The sequence below is a fragment of the Protopterus annectens genome, chromosome 10.part0 (genome assembly GCF_019279795.1).
Source record: "Protopterus annectens isolate FY-2018-M chromosome 10.part0, PAN1.0, whole genome shotgun sequence".
Lineage (NCBI taxonomy): Eukaryota > Metazoa > Chordata > Ceratodontiformes > Protopteridae > Protopterus > Protopterus annectens.
In genome coordinates this window covers 1,502,947,618-1,502,968,677 of record NC_056744.1, presented here as the reverse complement: position 1 = coordinate 1,502,968,677, position 21,060 = coordinate 1,502,947,618, and the positions used below count along the sequence as shown (strand labels likewise).

Here is a 21,060-nt window from a genome sequence, read left to right as displayed (position 1 = left end):
GAGCGGTCTTTAGGGAAGTCCACGTGCCTTGGACGGTTCTGCCTGAACAATGCCCCCCACCCGAGGTGAGAAGCATCCGTGGTCAACATGGCTTGGGGCGGGGGAATCACAAAGGGTCTCCCTTGCCTCAGCTCTCGAGAGTGAAGCCACCAAAGAAGGGAATCCCTGCAAACTCTGCTCAGTGGAATCCGGGAGCTTAACGGGTGGAGTAATAGCGACCACTGAACCTGGAGGGTCCATTGTAAAACCCGTATTCCCAGGCGTGCATGAAGGGATAGACCAATTGCCGCTGCCATAGACCCTAGTGCCCTCAGGACTAACTCTGCCGCAGGAGCTTGGTTCTGAAGAAGAGTAAGCACCTGAAGCGACAAGCTGCTCAGTCTGTCCGACGTCAGAAAGGCTCGAGAAGCACAGGTATCCAATCTGGCCCCTATGAACTCTAAGACTTGTACGGGGTGAAGGAAGGATTTTTGAAGATTCAATGAGATGCCTAGACTCTGGGCAAGAGTCAGAGCGTAATCTCTTGCAACGCAGAGTTGATGCCTGTTGGCGGCGGTAAGGAGACAGTCGTCTAGGTACGGGAAATCCTGAATGCCCTGAAGTCTCAGGTGGGCTGCAACAACTGCCATGACCTTGGTGAACACCCTGGGGGCTGAGGTGAGGCCGAACGAAAGAACCCTGAACTGATGATGACTGGCTCCCAGCCGGAAGCGGAGAAACCTTCTGGCTCGTCTGTCCATCAATATGTGGTAGTACGCATCCTTGAGGTCTATAGAGCACATCCAGTCGTTCTCCTGCAGCAAGGGGAGAATTGATTGAAGTGTGACCATCTGGAATTTTTCCTTGGGGATGAACAGGTTCAGAGCGGACAAGTGTAGGATGGGTCTTAGGTCCCCAGTCTTCTTTGGCACCAAAAAGAACCTGGAGTAATAACCCAATCCGGACTGATCTGGGGGGGACAGGCTGGATGGCTCTTTTTCTTAGCAACTTCGAAACCTCTGAAGCCGCTGCCTCCCTCTGATCGGGTGGAACATTGGGGAGACGTCTGCTTGTAAGGGGAAGGCTTAGTAAGGGAATAGAGTAACCTCTGGATATGACGCGGAGCACCCATCGATCTGTCATAATGGACTCCCAATTTTACAGATGCCCCGTCAACCGCCCCCTGACTGCCTCCAGAGATGGACAGTCAGGTAAGCCCTCAGGGCTGCTGCGCGGGTCTGTCCAAGAAAGGCTCTCTAGACCCGAAATTACGTGGCCCCCCTCTGCCTCTGGGCCGGCGTCCACCTTGTCCTCCTCTGCCTCAGGAGGACGAGGGGTCCGAAGCTGGATGGGATTGCTGAGACTTGTGGAACCACAGCTTTAAGTCCCCTCTGATTCCTTGAGAAGGATCATTGAGGAATAGAGAAGCGGACCCTGACAGCAGACAGTGTCTTCCCGTCCTTCTTGCTTTGGACCAGCGTTTCGCGAACGGTCTTGCCAAAAAGCGAAGACCCGTCAAAGGGCGCATTCGCGAAGGACGCCTTGAAGGGTTCCACGAAATCACAAAGGCGGAGCCAGGCGTGATGCCGCAAGACGACCCCGGCACCGCTGGCCCTAGCGGCTCCCTCCGTTGCATGAGAGAGTAGCCACATGGACGTGTTAGATATGGATTTTAGAGTGGCCATACGAGTCGAAAACACATTCTTGTCCTCGACCGACATGGACTCCGGGGGGGCTGCAGCATATTCCTTAATCAAGTCTCGCTGTAGCCTAATGGTATGTGCCATATAATTCAGCGCCCTCACAGAGAAGGTCACTGAAGCAAACATCCGCTTCCCAATGCGGTCCAGCGTCCAAGATTCCTTATCCGGCGGGTGGACCGAAGAACTCTCTTGGACGAGTTCTCTCTTTGTGGCAACCGCCACCAAAATGGCATCGACCGGAGACCCCCTGGCCCACGACTGTCTATCTGATGGGGGGTAAAGGACTTTGTCGGGCCGTCTCGGGATTAGCTCCATGGTGTCGGGCTCCTTCCACGCCCTGGTAGTAATAAGGTCTACCAGGGGGGTCAGCCGGAGGGGACACCCAGGAGATAGACGGGCCTGCCTCAAACACCTCCTGGAACACGGATTCATCAGCGGAAGGTTTTTGGGCAGACCACCCCCCTCTAATACGCAACATCTTCATGATGTCTCCGAAGGAGACATCTTCGGGGGGTGACCTTGGGGAACCTTCCGTTTCATCCAAATCCGTGTCTGTGGTGATGGACTCACAGGAGTCCAAGTGCCTCCTTTTACACCCCCGTTTACGAGGGACCTCCTCAGTGGGACTGTCCGAGGAGGGCTCGTCAACGGCTTCCTGTTCCTCCATGGGAACCGGCTGGAGGGCTTGTGCAGGCTGTCCCAATGGACGGATGATAGACCCATATGCAGCGGGGGTGTGGGAGGATCCGAAGCCGGGACCGAGGACCTGGAGGACCTCGACAGCACCCTCTCCACTACCTCAAACGCCGAAGGAGAACTACTCTCCCCAGGCTCCGAGAGCAATCTCCTCGGCTCCGAGGTAGGGACTGGATCCGATACGGTCGGATCCGAGAGAGAAGTGTGCTCCGACCTCACCGGCGCCAAAGACACATCAACTCCCCCGGATCCGACGCCCGGCCCTCAGCCCCGAGAACTCGGATCTGAAATACTCAAGGGCATGGTCAGCGAAGAGACCTGAGCTATCGGCGCCGACGAATCCCCGGCTCCGAAAGGGCCCGGATCCGATGACTCCAAAACCCGAAAACGGGTTGGAGAAGGAGTGATCGGAGCGAAGACAGAGGCTGCACTCCCCCCCGAGGGGTGGGAGGCAAGAGCACCCCCCCATCTGCATTTGGGTCTGCAAGAATCGACGCATCATCCGATCCATATCTGTGTCGGTGAGGCTCCTGGTTGACCTAGAGGAAGTCGTCGAGGCAGGCCGGGAGGGTCGCCTCGATGACCTCGAGGGAGACCGGCACTCCTCCTCCGGCGAAAAACGAGGCAAACGGAGCCGAGAGGGGGAGGATCCAGAAACCCTCGAGGGAGAGCTAGCCAGCTTAGATGGCGGGGCTAAGGGTCGAGTCTCAGCCCGCCTTTTTTGAGACCTGTGTCTCTCCTTATCTTTGTGCCTCTTCTCTTTAGAGGAAGAGGCACCAGAGTCCCCCAAACTCAAACCCAAAGTGGGAGGTTGAGTCCCCGGTTGAGCGGGGGGAGCGGAAGGCACTGGGGCTGAGGAGACAGCCTGAGCCTTGGAGGGGGAGGAAGAAGCAGCCGAATCCTGGGGGAGCAAGCCCGCCAGGATCAGCTTATTCTTCCTGTCCCAAAGTGCCCGGGGTTAAAGGCTGCACAGATTTGGCAAGCCGTTGATAAATGGGCCACCCCCAGGCATAAAACGCACTGAGTGTGGCCATCAGCAGGAGAAATCTTATGGCCATACTCAGCACATTTTGAAAAAACGGCCTTGGGCCCTTCAGCCATTACCACAAATACACGCACACCCAAACACTAAGTGGGGGAGGGGTGGACACAGAAAACTAACACTGCTACACAAAAAAAAAAAAAAAAACTATACTGTCTATAGGGACACTAAACAAACACACAACGATCAAACTCTGAGAAAAAGCTTTTCTCTAAGAGAAAAAGGAACAGTCTCACCAATTTAGCTAAGGAGCTCTTCAAAAGGTAGCTGTCTTCAGCCGCAGCAAAAACGATCTGAGGTAATACAGTTAGTGGCAGGGGATTATGGGTAGGGGGAGGAGCTAGGAGCTCGGATCTTGTAGCTTGTGAAGCTGCCGGCTCGGATCCGATACCCACAGGTTGCAGAGTAAATGAAGTAACTACTTCAGATCACAAGTATAGATCAATATGTATGTATAACTTTAAGAAGCTTGCCATGGGCTTGCACATGTGCATAAATACTGAGCATGTGCAAGCCTGACTGCCAATTTGTAGTAAGCTGGTGAGATCTTAGCATGCATGCATGTCTGTGCAGTCTGTCAGTTAATCAGTTTGTTTATATTTTGTACTGCTGCTATCCATCCTGATGTTTCTGTGTACCAAAGCATATAAATGAACTACCCAGCTGCTATCTTCAATTGTAAACCAAGACAAGCGACACTGTGTCAGAATGGGATCCAGATTCAGGACCAGAAGTCATTCAGTTAATAGTGGAGATATACAGAGGAATGGACTACTGCACGTATAACTCGCAAAAACAGGTCAGAAATGAGTTTCCGGTATCAAAACTTGCTTAAATGATTTCTTACTCAAAGAATATAAAATGAAGCACTCAGAATGCTCAAAATGAATTTCTAGTTAATCAAAATGTCTGAAACTGTGACATATTGATAAAAATATTCCAAATAATTAAGAAAATGTTTGAAACGAAGTCCAAATCGCATAAAATGTATAAAATAAGGAAAACAACCAATTTTTCACTATGAGCTACTTTTTTACATTAATTAAAGCTATCTGAAATATCCAAAGTATACAAAGTGTTCACAAGTTTTTGCAGTATTACAGTACAGTTATTTTGCAAAATACGGCCATTTCAAAGCATATTTTGCAAAGTACAGTATTTTGAAGCGTTTACTGTGCATTTGAATCTTATTACAAGTGCTGGCTATGTGTGCATGTTCGCATATAATTATAAGGACTATATTTTCAGTGTGTGTGGGGATACTTTGTTAGCATGGCTGAAGGATTTAGAAAACTGGGACCACTTGTCTTTGATAATAACACTGCAGACAACTGGAGAGTGTTTGAGTAAGACTACGATATTTTCATAAAATCAGCATTTTCTGATAAAGATGACCACACAAAGACATTTATTCTGTTTAATTTAGCTGGTTGAGAAGCCACAGAAAGAGAGCGTTCATTTGTGTATGCATCTGCTGTGTTTGCATGAGAGGGGGAAAACTGCCATACAGTGGTACCATTTGAGTCAAGGGAAGACTCCATGATTAAAACGTAAATTTAGAGAAATGTGTAAACCCCAAACGAATATTGCAATGGAAAGGCACTTACTTTACACAATCAAAAGCATAGGGAAACTTTTGTAGAATATATAACTGACTGCAGAAACGAAGCTAAAACATGCAGATTTGGTGATTTAAGGGATGAGTTTGATAAAAGACCAACTTGTGTGTGGTATTTAAAGATGACGTTGTGAGAAAGATTTTGCTTTGTGACAGTGATTTAACTTTGAATAAGGCCATTGAAATTTGTCAGATACACGAGCTCACAGAAAAGCACACAAATATGCTTACAAATGAGAAATGCATGCTTCCAGTAATGTCTAGTGCTCATGTTGATAATATACAGCACATGGTCAAAAGAAACAGGCCCAAGCACATGGCAGCTACGGGGACAGCTGCAACAGTCCCAGGGAAACCCCACAGCTTTCTAGCAAATTCCAGTGTGCACACAGTCTCAGAGAAGCACAAGGGTGAGTCAGCAAACTCAAAGCATGTAGCCTCAACCAAGCTTCATAGTCAACTGTCATAATTGTGGTGGCAATCATGTGTCTAAAAGAGAAAAGTGTTTAGCTGTTGGTCAGCAATGCCACAGATGTAAAAAGTGGAATAATTTCCAAAGGCTTTGTAAAACAAAAGAGGCACATTTTATTAAAAGAGAACATTTAAACATACAAGTTGATCAAATATAAAGCTGTGACCTTACATTTTATGTTGATGGTGTGTCTGTACTTAATGAAAGAGTCAATGCAATAGATTTATGAGCAAAGAATGAAGTATTTTATACCGTTTTGATAAATGAAAGATCCACAGAGCTCAAAGATGACATAGGCTCAAAGTGTAATATTATGTCAACAGAAACATTTGCTAGAGTATGTGCTGCTGAGAAGCTTGATTTGGCAAAGTGTGCGAAGATTGTTGCTTACAGTGGAGAAGGAAATCAAAGTGAAAGCTCAGCAGTGCTTATGTTACTCTGCTGGGAACAGCTACAACATGCAATTTTACTTAGTCAAAAGGCAAGTACAGTTATTATTAGGCCTCAGACAGTTTGAAAATGGTCTACTTTCATTTAATAAGGAACTGCACCATGTACGCTTGAAAGACCACTGTTCTAATTTTGCTCAGTCTATTTTTTTCTACCTATATGAATAAATAAAATAAATAAATAACCTGATCTTTTTTTAAGGCAAACTCCTATTTGTGTACTCCATGAAGTTAGACCCAGAAGTCATCCCAGTTATCAGAACAGAGTCAAGGCTGAGCTAGATAAAAATGGTGCAGCAAGGTGTGCTTTGTCCAGCTGATGAACCTACGGAACGGGTATCTTCCTCGGTCGTAGCTCATAAGAAAAGCTCAGATGATATTAGAATATGTACTGATCCAAGAGATTTAAACAAAGCACTGAAAAGACTTCAACAGCCAATGCGTGCAGTCAAAGAAGTCACTGCTGTTATGACAAATGCCACTGTTTTTTCTGTCTTGGATGTAAAGAGTTAATTTTAGCAAATTTTGCTTGACTGAAAATCTTCATTGCTAACCACTTTCAGTACTCCTTTTGGCATGTACAGATTTTTTGAGAATGACTTTTGGGATAAATTCTGCCAGTGAAATCTTCCAGCATGCAATGGAAAAAAAAATCTCTGGGTATTCATGTACTATTATAGTAGATGATATTCTAGTAGAAGGTAATGGTAAAGTTGAACATGACAAAAACCTCAGTTCTGGAAAGAGCATGTGCAGTGAATCTTAAGCTGAATCCTCAGAAGTGCAAGTTCAGGCTATGAGAAGTTACTTATGTTGGTCATTTGTTTACCAGTTCAAGCTTATGACTAGATCCTTCCAAGCAAACAGCAATCCTTGAGATGCCAGCTCCAGACAATGTTCAAGCCCTACAACGTTTTCTTGGCATAGTTAACTACCTAGGCAAGTTCATTCCAGACTTGAGCCAACTTATATCACCACTTAGAGAGCTGACACGCAAAGATGTATCTGGGTCATGGTTAGAACACAGAGAATTGCCAGTCCACCAACTCTCAGATACTATGCTGTTCACAAACCAGTAACTCTTTTTTGTGATGCTTCGAAATTTGGTCTTGGTACAGTCATTCTTCAAGAGGGTAGACCAGTAGCCTATGCATCCAGAACTCTAACCCAAACCAAAATCCCGTATGCGCAAACAGAGAAAGAACTCTTGACAATTGTGTTTACATGTTCGAAGTTCCAGGACTATATTTATGGTACAACTATCCAGACTGAAACAAATCACCAACCTATAGTCACTATTCTGACAAAGCCTATGCATACAGCCCCAGCTAGACTGAAATGCATGATGCTCAAATTGCAAAAGTACAATCTTGTCTACACGAAAGGCAAACTTCTTTATCTTGCTGATACATTATCCAGATCACCCAGAAATACCATTGAACAGCATGAAAATGAGAAACTTGATCTTGAATCATGGAAGCGAGAAATTTTTCTTCCATACGTCCTGATGAGCTTAGAAGTCATACAGCCACAGATGCGGTACTTCAGAAGCTCAACCACTTTATCAGTCGAGGATGGTCGTCAAAGCAACCTTGTTTACCAGTTGACATGCAACCTTATTTTCCTTACAGATATGAGATTTTTTTGACGATGGTATCATCATGAAAGGCCCAAAACTGACTGTTCAAAACCCTTATAACAAGAGTATATTACTATTTTGCATCATGGCCACCCAGGAACTGATTCTACCAAAAGAAGGGCAAGAGGATTAGTATTCGGCCTTCTATGTCAAGGGACATTGAGAAAGTACTTTTATCTTGTTTTGTATGTAATAGTACTAAGTCACATCAACAGAAAGAACCACTTCAGCTAAACCAGATTCCTGAACTACCTTGGTCAATAGTAGCTGCAGACATTTTTGAATGGAATGGTCAACATTACTTGATGTTAGTAGACTATTATTCATATTGGTTTAAATTAACCTATTTCCTAATTTAGCATCCAGTACTGTCATTACTCAGTCCATGGTAGTCCACACAAAGTTACTTCTGACAATGGAACATGGTTTACAAGCCAACAGTTCAAAAGATTTACTAAGAATGGGACTTTACTCATGTTAAAAGTAGCCCCGAGTACCCACAGTCAAATGGTTTGGCAGAACGTGCAGTTCCAAGTGCGAAAAGATTACTAGGAGTCAAAACAATATCTTTTTCTGAATCTCTTGAATCTCAGAAATATTCCTCATGATAAACATCTTGGTTCACCTGTACAGAGACTTTTATCAAGATAAACCAGAACCACATTACAAATTAGTAGTAATCTATTGGTTCCATGCGTCAAAAACAACAGATCAGTAAAAGCCCATCTGCTAAAGAAGCGCTTATGCCAGAAGTCCTATTATGACAAGACCAGCAAACCACTCAATCCATTACAAGAAGGGGAGATAGTGAGGATGCAGACATTCAAAGGTTTTGAATGGATTAGAGTCATGAAAGTGTATGCCCAGAGCTAAGATCGTACATTTTGGACTCACATGTAATAGAATTTAGGCAAAATCAGAAACATTGGGTCCCAGTGTCTGCCTGTATTGCAGTATCATACCTGTGAGAAAGACTTAATCTCATAAGTTCCAGTTCCAGAGGGCGTTCCAGTAAATATCCCTGTTCTTGAGAAAAATCCCAAAACAGACTGTTCACCAATGACTGTCCCAGATGCTAAACCGAGTTCCAATTGTTATATCATTAGATCACGTTGCATTTCCACACCATGTTCCAAACACATGGCAACTTGGACATGAACATTGTGTTCATTTCTTAGTGCTGTACAATTGCATGTCTTTTTCAAATGCCACTTTATTGTGGGCAATTCATTAAAGAGGGAAGATGTAGATCACTATATATGTAACTATTAAGAAACTTTCCATGGGCTTGCACAAGTGTATAAATACTGAGCACGTGCGAGCCTGACTGCTATTTTGTAGTAAGCTGTTGAGATGTAAGCATGCATGTCTGTGTAGTCTGTCAGTTAATCAGTTTGTTTACATTTTGTACTGCTGCTATCAATCCTGATGTGTTTCTGTGTAATAAAGCAAATAAACGAACTACCCCGCCTGTTCATCTTCAACTGTAAACCAAGAACGGTGACAAGTGTCTATTAGAGCCACTTTCGAAAAAAAAGTGTCAAAAAGTACGTGCATGCCCCACATGACAACTTGAAAATCTAAAAATGATTACCGAGTCAGAAATGTACCCAAAGGTTCCAGCCACTGTAGGGGCACCTCAGCAGAAGAAAAGAGCATCTTTAATCTGGAATGTCAGTCCGAACAAGACTGTATTGTAGCTCTTTTCATCATGCAGTACCAGTCTCATTATCAATTTTTCTGCACTCCTATCTCACATGTACAATATTACAATATTGAAAAAGTCACAAAAAAAGGCTACAGCAGACAGAATCTGCCATTATGGCTTCAATAAAATGATTAGCATTCTTTATTTATACGACACATATTAGATTTTTCAGGCATGAATTTCGAATCTGCCATTATGGCTTCAATAAAATGATTAGCATTCTTTATTTATACGACACATATTAGATTTTTCAGGCATGAATTTCTTAGTGGTTACAATATGCTGTGTCTCACTTGTTTCAGCATACTACAGAGTCCTTGACTTTCCCCTCATCTTGTCCCTGCTAAGGAAAGACAAGAGAGTGCTCTTCACCTCTCCAACAAGTCTACATAGTATAGCAACTACAGTAATACATGTTGTAAATTGGATCACCTAATGTGTAGATGCTGTGAAGTTGCAGTCTAACATTGTGTATCACAGAGTACGTCAATGCATAATTGCACATCTGTCCATGAATATCTGTCAGGAAGACTTTTTTGTCTACATAAAACACACCACAGAGAACTTCACCCTAGTTGATACATTTGCCTTGTATAATTGTTTCGTTTCTTCAAAATTCGTGTGTGAAATGCCCTCAGGCAAACTATATACTATGAAGCAAGTACTAAGTGCCTACCGGGTGGTCATATGACAATCCTATATCATTATGCGTTTAAAGGAAACTGCACACTTAACAGCACTTTGCTTGATGAGCAATCCAAAACTTCTTAGTCAAGGTGGGCAAGCAAGTATGCAAATGTTCACTAGATAGTGTGCGTCGTGCAGTGTCTATACAAGAAGATTCTCAATCACTCTGGGTTAAATGGCATGCACATGCTTAGTGTGGTCAGAGTTTCCTGCAGGCCTTTAGAAAGTGCTCTTCAGTCAGGCTGTTTAAACAAATATAAATGTGTTCAGAGTGTATAATAAAGCTCGCTGGTAAGGGTGTGCTAGAACTACATTTGTTCATTGTGGCTAGAATGCCCTGTACTATGATAGCATCAGTCTGTGGAAGCTGCTCTGGACTTGTTCAGTGTGGTATATGCCTGTCCTGCAGTATCAGTGAAATAAAGTTCTCAGTCAGGCAGTGCAAGCAGGAACACACATGCTTACTGCAGACAAACACTTGTGTAGCCTGGTTGGTGTACTGAAGCTTTATTGATTTATGTTGAAAACAGGTTACACCCTTTTCCAGAAGGATGTCATACTATTTTAAGAGATACTAAAAGTTTTTTAGAACGACTTTATAACAGGATTCAGACAATGGATAGTGACTATATGTTTGTGACTCTAGATATAGAGTCACTTTTTACGTCTATTCGTAATGACTGGGGCATTGAGATGGTTAGAGCTTTTCTTAATGGGCAAAGATGCCTTACAAATGATGATGTAAAACTTATATGTAGTTTACTGGAAGTCATTCTCGAAAATAATGTATTTCTTTTTGAAGGAGACTTTTTTCTACAAAAGGTTGGCATAGCTATGGGCACAGCTTGTGCCAATAGTTATGCCAACTTAACTTTGACCCAATGGGAACAGACAACCATCTTAGCTCCAAGTAATTGTCTAAGTGACCATATTGCATGGTATGTCCGTTTTGTGGACGATGTCTTTATGCTTTAGAAAGGAAATAATATGGAACTTGAAGAACTGATTACCTATATGAACAGGAGTACTAATTTTCTAAAATTTAGTTATAAATGCTCTATAACTGAAATACATTTTTTAGATGGGCTCCTTATTAAATCTGATTTGAATCAGGTCCATAGTAGTATATACAAAGAACCAACAAGAAATAATGCACTACTACACAGAAATAGTATGCATCCTAGGCATACAGCACATAATGTGCTTAAATGACAAGTCTATAGGACACTTAGACTGCACAATTATGACTTGGAGGCACATAATGCCCTGGTTAAGCTTAAACAGGATTTTTTGCAGAGGGGTTACTCTGAAAAAGAAGTAAACACCACTATAACTGAAGCATGGAGACTTAGGAACAATAGATGTAAACCATATTATAAAGATATGGCTGTAAATGAATGTGAAATTCAAGGGGTAGATGCACATTTGAATAATCACCCCAGGGTTACTTTTCAGTTCTCCAGTGACATCAACGAATATTGCGATGTCATTAAAAGAAATTGGCATATTTTACATACCAACTCTGAGCTGAGAAACAAAATTGATTCTCTTTTAGAAATAATATGTCCCTTAAACAGCATCTGTGTAATAAAGATAGTAACCATACTAGGAGAATATATGAATCTACTCGAATAGGAACTTTCCCTTGCAGAAATTGTTCTGCCTGTCAATATATTTATTCCAGCTATGTGTATATATATACATCCCATTAGAAAATTTACTATAAATGCTAAACACTATGCAGACTGTCGTTAGTCAAATATAGTTTATTTTGCCTTTTGTCAGCAATGCCATACTTTTTATGTAGGTAAAACTAATCGACTATTAAAAGATAGAATATTAGAACATAATAGAGACATTCGCAATCAAAAGTTGACTAATGCCTTAGCAAACCATGTTATGGCTACTGACAAAACACATTTTTAATTTTTTGTTATTCAATCATTGAATGCTAGCCCACGACGGGGCGATATAGAAACAAAAGTTGAAGCATTGGAAGAGAAATAGATTTTAATTGTTGGATGCTGAAAAATTTCCAGGACTAAATGGTGCTTTTTCTGTGAAACCCTTTCTGAAACTCAAAAGGCTTAAACATTAGTTTTAGATAGAAGCATCTATTTACATATATATGTGTTTTTTATATATATTTTTGCAAGTTGCATATATATTGTACGTTCTAAAATTAAGTATGTGTGTTTTACTTGAATTGCATCTACCACTTCTATTACCTGATTGATTGATTAATTAATTGGAACAAATTGTTTTTATTCATTCCTATTTAAACATTTGATGCATTTTAAAGTTTTAGTCTGATGAAGCGACAGTGTATGTCTGCGAAAGCACTTACTATTTTTTTATTAAAGCTAAGTCCTGTGTACATTGGGAGTATTTTGTTTGTTTCTTCAATTTTTCTGTTCTTCTCCCAATTTTACGCTCGAGTTACTTTTACCATCACTTGTGTAGCTTGATCTGGCTTTCCAGTCATGGTAAGCTGAACTTATATTCTGATAAAACACATGAAATATACTCTAAATGCTTGCTGACAGCTTATTTTCTGTGAACACTACTCATTCTGCTCATTTCACTATTACAGTTACAGTTGCTCCTCTGTGTCAACGTGGCCAAGTAAGCACCAAGTACAAATACAATTCACATCCAAGGTACATGCCCTGTGATGACTTTTTGTGAATTATGCACACTGTTGCAATCATCCAGAGATTTCCCTGCAATTAATGCCTACCTTGTACATTTCTAGGTAACTGTTCTACATTTATACATCTACAAATCAGCAACAGTCTTCTTGCCTGCGTTTTCACAATATATCCGAGATAGATTACAAAAAAAAAACATGCAGAGATGGTTCCACTAGAAAATAATTAGTGGAAAAAAAAATACTCCGATGTTAATAAATGATGATGACGACGGGAAAAAATAACTCAGCATTCCAAGAAAAGAAACGCCAGACCTACAGGTAACTACAACCATCAAGAGCTCACATTACTGTAGCCTTCCTGTTTGTTAAGGGGTGGTGCTTGCAGGATCATCCATTCTGTTGCAGTTCCCGTGCCTAACACTAATGTCCTACCAGATGTCCATGAGCTCATGAGCCCTGTGTCACCGCAGTCAAAAAAAAATAAAAATAAAAAAAAACAGAATACTCACATGGTACTTCCTAAGTTAATACAGCAAGGGATAAAGGAATTTTATTTGGGAAAATATGAATGAATGGGAAAGGGCAAGAAAAATAAAAGAAAGTATACCACACCATACGAGCCGCAGATACAACACTATGTTATCTGCATGGAAATGGTTTTACTATGGTTACAAGGAAATGCAGTTTGTGGAACAACAAGATGCTCTATCCCTGGTTTACAGCGTCATTCTCTTCCCACAAAGTACCTTCATTCAGCTACTGAAACAACTCATTAAGAATGTTAGTGAATTTACCTGTTCTGATTCAAGCTTGCTTTTATTCATGGCTGGCTCAGAGAATGAACAGCTGTGGAATGAAGACAATGGCTGTGCCATCACTCTTGTTTACTGTGTAGGGGCCAGAAAACCAAGCAGTAGTAAAAATTTATGGAACATTCACATTTTATTTATTCATTTTTATTATCTCGGCATATCAAACGCAGTCTTAAATCTCTGCAATAAACTGCCAAAGTGTGAGCATCTAGATTCCACTACTCAGAAAAGACAGGGGCAGGAACTGATTTGCTAAAACATGAGCCATTTCTGCTGCCTTATTTTTCTTCCTGCATGGAGTATGGTTGTATATATTGTAAAGACCAGGCTATTACAATCCATGGTTTTCACCTTCAAGAAATAAAAATATGTCTTAAAACAGACAGTGAAATAAAATGGTAAAATATAAAATGCAATGTACAAAGTGTATTATATGTTTTAGTTAATCCTAATTCAGTTTTATCCAGAAACATCCATTGTATTTTAAGGCTAATTATTTCAGACATTTCCTAGGATTCTGCTATAGTTTTAACAATGGGCATATAAAGAAAAAAATGACTGAGCAATTTTTTAGAGTCTCTCCAGCATTAATCTGCAAGATGTATGTGGTACTAAGATATTTTCTTCTGATTATGTCATAAAAACGGTGTCTTGCAAGCTCACGGTGGCAAAGGGATGTAACAAGCAAAGTCACATGTTTGTTTGTGTCTTTCGGTTTTTCCCGGTTAGGGGTCGCCACAGCGGAACTCCGGTCCGCTAATGATTGGTAGTTGATTTTTACGTGCCGAGTTACCAGCCCTGACGCACAACCATCAACAAAGGTACGCCCATTCACGCATGTCTCCACGCAGAAGACGCTCTAGCTGTGAATCGAACCGGACATCGTCTTACTGTGAGGCGAAAAAAGAAAAAAAGTAGACCTGTACAATTAACAACACAAGAAGGGATCATTCAGATTCAGATTTGTTCGTCTCTTGTAAACTGCTCTGATGTTTGAACTCTGTCAAGCATGGATTACTAATCTGATCTCTACAATTTTTTTTTTTCAAAAGCTAAGCTACCAGCAAGTTATAGGGTTGCCACCTTTTCAAATGCCCAAAGTGGAACATTTTTGGTACAAACGTCAGATTTTGCAAGCCAAAACATATCCACGGCCAATACAAAGTACAGTACTTCACTTTTTTTATCTAACTAAAGCTTATTCTTGTAGTATTTCAGTTGCTTATTCTGTTTCTTATAATATTTAGGAGTTTCAGATACAGAATAACTGTTTTATGCAACTGTTACATAAAATGTAGGAAATAATTTTGTCCTAAAATCTCAGGACATTTGCCATTTTTGCAGGACACAACTGCCCAAAGAGGGGCTGTCCCCCACAAAGTGGGACAGGTGGTAAACCTAAGAACACTTCCCCACACAGCCAAGAAACTAACTTCTGTCACTGTATCAAACATTATAAATTCAGGATCTGCAATCCTGCACTTTGTAAGTATTCGGGATATGCCAGAAAAAGTTAATATTTTTTTAGACCATACGACTAGGGTTGCCACGTTTTCAAATGTCCAAAGTGGGACATTTTTGGTGCAAACGTCAGATTTTTCAGGGCGAAACATACCCATGGTCAGTACAAAGGACAGAATTTCACTTTTTTGCTTAAATAAAAGTTTATTCTTGTAGCATTTTAGTTGCTTATTGTGTTTCTTATAACATTTAGGTGTTTCAGATACAGAATAACTGTTTTATGCAACTAGTACATAAAGTATAGGAAATAATTTTGTCCTAAAATCTCAGGAAATTTGCCATTTTTACAATTTTTTTGCAGGACACAACTGCTCAAAGTGGGACAGGTGGTAACCCTACATACGAACAAGTGCTCATTACCAAACGTTAACTGAACATCTGCTTCCAGTAACTGCGTATATTAAGACACACCAGGATGGGAAATAGTACCCACCCCAGCTGACCTTCTAATACCAGAAGAACTCTTTAGATTTAAAAAAAAATGTTCCTGTAAATTAAGTTCTGAAGATTAGATTAAAAAAAACGGCGTGAACCACGTAACGTCCCTGCACCCATCGAAAGGGCTGCAAGGCGCTTAAAAACTGTGTAAAGCAAGGCGTGCAAGGCGGCGGCAGCCCTCTTGCTGGAACTGTCCAGTTGTCCATGTCACTGAGTCAGTAACTGAGTGTCATAGTTTCATTTTGCATACATAAGCCTTCTTAAACTTTTTAATGTTCAAATAGTACAGAATTAAAAACGGGCGAAACACTTAACTATCAACCCCGCTTAAATGTCAATCGAGTCGGCATCGCAACTTGCTCCAACTACCATTGTGTGTCCTAAAGTAAACAATCGATCTGTTTTCCTAACAAGCTGAAAATAAAAACGCAGCAAGAAAAACTGAAGTAAAAACATTTTACTTTCAGAATAGGTATTCTGCAGGTGACAATCCTTACCTTATACATGCTGCCTGCCTCATGCAAGAAAATAAAACTATGAGTGGAATGTGTGGGAACACACTGAACACAGAGAAACATCTCATCCTCCTGGCAGAATAACTCCAGCCTCCGTCTGTGCTCCCCACAACAGTGTCCTATTCTGTCACTGTTAGTAAACAAAATCTGCGTTTCCTCATTTTTCTTGGGGTCTTTTCCAGGTTTTCTATGCCCCAATTTCGATCTTTGGGCGCCCTTAACCATATTATCTAGCTTTTAACTTATTGTATTCTTTTTTATAATTATAGAAGGCCTGACTTCATTCAGAACAGCTTATATCAACAGATATACTGAAGATGATTTCTGTAATAAAAGATCAAACAATAAACTGACAGGTATCTATACCAAACCGAAACACAAACACTATTCTACTTTGCTTTCATTTTTCATGACACAGGAAGTAAAACATATCAGAACTTCCTGACTGAATTTAAAAGGCCAACAGCACACTTAGTAAATGGCTATGTACAGCATTAGCTTCAAATAGAAGTTTATTATTATTATTATTATTATTATTCAGATCAAAAGTCAAGAAGGTGTAAAGAAAAAAAATAAAGTATATAAAAATACAATCTCTGTCAGAAGTTTCCAAGCACTGATCTGGTAAAGTTACGTACAGAAAAAGTACTGACACACCACAAAGACAGTCTGTATGGTCGTGAGACTGCACACAATGAACTAAGAAACGAGAAAATGCGTCCATCAAATGGAACAAGTTAGCAGTTAAAATGAATAATTTTCAAGATTCTGGTTTAGGTTATGGGGCATGTTTGACCACATTGTAACTTCAAAGCATATGTCACCCACACAGGAAGGTGACACAAATGGCTATACAGTTCTAGCGTACATTTAAGAAGCAAGTAATCTTAGTGGTATCCCTTAAGTCTCAAACAGCCCACTATACAGGTATAGTGGGTTCAGTCCAAAACAGTGTAAGAAACCTCTTTGTGTGGAAGTTTTTCAATTCCTGTATGTCTAGTTAATCACTATATATTAAAACGCAGAAAAAAATCTGAATATGGTAGTAGAAGCAGCAAACTTTAAAACGTCCTAAATCAAAAAATAAAAAATTTATTTTAAATTATTACACAGAACTATTAACTCTATTAGGTATTCAAAAGTGTTTCATACGTGGTGGTGCAGCAGTAGCGTTATTGCCTCACAGCAGGAGGTTCTCCCGTTCGATTCTCGGCTGGAGTGCGGGGAGTGCCTTCTGTGTGGAGTCTGCATGTCCTCCCCGCAGTTGGGTGGGTGTTCGAAAGACATGCGTAAATGGGCGTGCCTTTGTTGAAGGTTGAATGTCAAGCTGGCACCATGGCGTTCCTGAAAAATCTACTGCCAATCATTAGCGGACCGGAGTTCCGCTGTGGCGACCCCTAACCGGGAAAAGCCGAAAGACAACAACAACATTAGGTATTCAAAAGTAATCCAAGCAGGGTAGACAGTCTGTTTTTTCCAGTCTAAAATCATTTATTAAGCGCACAGACAAGCGAGCCTAACAAAACAAATAATAAACAGAATGATAGTTTCATCCCAAACTTTCTGACTAATATACCTGTTATCAGGTATGGGAGTGTTTTTATTTAGTTATAAAAGAAAGTGAGGTACTTACATATTATCGCAACCACGCTTTCTTGCCGACCCATTGTTGTTATTATGTACACTGCCTAACGGCAGAATAATCCTCAAAACAAAAACTGTTGTTGGTGCCAAAGAAGGGAAAAAGTGCACAGGCAGTTTGATATGAATATCTTCATATACATTATATTTGGTGTTAGACTTGTGTTACGATTAGGGACATTAAGCAGAAACTATGAGAGACTGCAATATCCAAAATGAACATTGAACTACCTTGTTAACTGTATCTGTTATTATCAATATTCATTTTATTGTAGAATCTGATGAAGAATAAAAAGGAGCTAACTTTTTACAAACTGCTGTCCTTCGCTTTAACCATCTGCAATATATATCGTAAGATGACTTTCACATAGTGAGGCAAATTGCTTTTTCCATCTGCTAGGACTGAAATATTATGTCAGATAATGAAGATATCAAAAAAAGAAGTAGTAAGTAGCATCATCAAAGGCAGAGCACATCAAAATATAAAACTCAAAAAACAAATGGTTCTGCCACCAATTCCACTTAAAAACACTTGAAACTTGAAAACTTTAATAAAATATATGATGATAAGATAAAATAAAATATACTGGCTCATAAACCGGATAAGTGTTTTCGGTATAAAACCTTTTTCAAATCCTTTTATTTTATCTTATCATCTTATATTTTATTAAAGTTTTCAAGTTTCAAGTGTTTTAAGTGGAATTGGTGGCAGAACCATTTGTTTTTGGAATAATGAAGATATCCGCATTAATTCATGGGACTTTATCTCTACCCATCAGTAATGCTAGTGCAAAAAAAGCCCTCAAAAATTCAAGGCTAGCTTGTTCAACGCGCCAGCAACTGTACACCCCTTTTTGCAGCCTCTAACTAGTCCTTCTGCACCATGACAGCTGGAGCACGAAAGAAAATAACTACCTTTTTACACTTTTCCCAATTTAGACTGATCAAATCCCCTGCAAAATAACACCAAGTCCAATGTCATTTAAATAAATATTGTTGGAGTGACAATATCTGTCAGACAATCCTACTTAACTACTGTTAAATCAAGTGCAAGAAAACAGTGATGACTTTCTGAAAAATACAACTAACATGCTGGCGAAAATGCATGGCTGTGAATACACAAATAGCCTGGCAAGAATGCGTGGTTGCAATAATACGTAAGTACCGAAAGTGTAATGGTATACATATTAACAAATTCAAATCCCTTACTCATCCTTAACAGTGTGTTATTCGAGCTGGTACTGCCCTACTTACTAAATGTCCTAATAAGTTAAAGCTTATGCACTTTAAATAAAATTAATAATGATGTGGTACTTCTTACTAAACACATTATTATTAAACCAAGTCTGTGAATTTATTAAAGACATTATAATACAAGATCGGAAATATTTAAACATTATACCATTTGGCAATCATTTTGGCATCCAGAAAAATACATTGTCCAAAACATAATCTAGTTCCATAAATTGTTAACAAAGATAGCTTTCATCCCTGTAGACTTCTTCAGGCCTGTGTACAAGAATCCTAAAAATAAATATCTACAAAAAATTTTACTAAAACTAATCAATATGCATATTAAAAACAGAAAACCAAAATAAAAACAAGAACACAACCTTATATGTACATTTAATGATTAAGTTAAATCAGGAAAAGTACATCAACTTAGTGCTGGTCAGTGTGGGACAGTAAAAAATAGTATCCTTATAAAGGGAGTGAACAGTCCATAAAAACAACACTAAAATCAATACTTAAATAAGAATAGTGGAAAAATAAAATAAAATTAGTCCTGTAAACAATGTGGTAATTTTCTAAGTTCCAGTACACTTTTAAGTGAACAGTAGTAATTTAGTCCAGACTTTCTGAAAGAATTCAGCTATAATTGCCATATGAGTTCACATTTTTCTAGTACATTCAGGATATCACCTTCAAGATCATCCATGTCTATGTGATCTAGTATCTGGAACTTAAAATCTGTGCGTCTTCTATGCAGAGAAAGGTGTTTAGCTAGTGCATTGTTTTTACAACCTGAGCAGATTTCTTCTATGCTTAAGTTTATTCATAGTCTTGTACATATAAAATATATCACATTAGTTGCACTGTGCTCTGTAAATTAGTTTTGTAGTGTTACAGTCACCCTCTGCACTGGTCTTAATGATTTTCTTTAAATAAGGACAATAAAAACTATCATCTTGCTGTATACACATACACACACATTAATATATATATATATATATATATATATATATATATATATATATATATATATATATATATATAGAGAGAGATACATAGGTTTACCATGGTATGTTTGAAACTGATCCAGTCGAGCAATGACTACACCGAAAAATAACGTCAAAATCTTACAACAGCATAAGACCAGAATGTTGAAAATGGGAATGTCTATTTGACATTTTCAACATTACAGTCTTCCACCCGATGGACTCAGCTAACCTCTACTATTTAGCAGGGGGGCTTTGCTTCCCTGCACCCCCATGTGGGGGCTTTGCTCCCACACCCCCCCTACTTAAATATACCAACTCTGAGATTGCACTACAGTGAAGAAATGGGCTACTTCCCTGTTCCTCACTGAATCGCGACCTCCCTCCACAGTCTCAACTAACATTGTTCGACCTCTTTCAGTTCGATTTCCTGCCCCTTGAGAATCCTGTGTTCCCACATTAATCATTCGACTTTCTGCAATTTGCGTAAGTGATTGCAAGCCTATTTATATATATATATATATATATATATATATATATATATATACACACACACACACACACACACACACACACACACACACACACACACAATGTAAAATTAGCTTCACATCTTTTAGTGCTTCTTTCATATAGTTTAGATTTAAATCCAACAAAACTTCTAATGTTCCTGGCCTTCCTGTAAACAAAGGATGGGGCTTCACCTCAGATGTTAATCAGATAAGGCTTTCCAGTCACTATGGCCCAGTTTTCTTTAATAACATTTTTGATACTGTGATAATCCAGAATGTATGTCAAGATCCAACTATTTTTATATTTGTTATTCTCAATGGCATTTCTTAATATTCTCATAATAAGGAAGTTGAGTGAAGATGCTTTGATCCATTTTAGTTCTGTAATGGGTTCCAGGATGTTTTTTAACATCTTACTTTCATAGCGTCTCACAAGGAAATCATTCTCCAACACCTAATAACAGGTATATTAGTCAGAAAGTTTGGGATGAAACTGTCATTCTGTTTATTTTTTGTTTTGTTTGGATTTCTTTTCTGTGTGCTTAATAAAGGATTTTTGACTGGAAACAGACTGTCTTTCTGCTTGGATTACTTCTGAATAACTAATAAAGTTAATAATTCTGTATAATATTAATAATATTTTAAAATACATTTTTATTTTTTGATTTAGGACATTTTTAAGTTCACTATTTCTATTGCCATTTTCTGATTTTTTTCTGCTTTTTAATATATAGTGATAACTAGACATGCAGGAAT

At 39.7% G+C, this 21,060-nt stretch overlaps 1 protein-coding gene across 1 annotated transcript in view; it reads right to left on the bottom strand.

Moving 5' to 3' along the window:
• LOC122813695 (zinc finger protein 160-like) overlaps nucleotides 1-16,335 on the bottom strand; it is a 369,040-nt gene extending 352,705 nt beyond the window's left edge. The window contains exon 1 of the mRNA XM_044086149.1: nucleotides 15,915-16,335. Within this exon, the coding sequence (XP_043942084.1) occupies nucleotides 15,915-16,157 (243 nt within the window). The 5' untranslated portion in view covers nucleotides 16,158-16,335. The remainder of the gene's footprint in view (nucleotides 1-15,914) is intronic.
• Nucleotides 16,336-21,060: the final 4,725 nt, after the last annotated feature.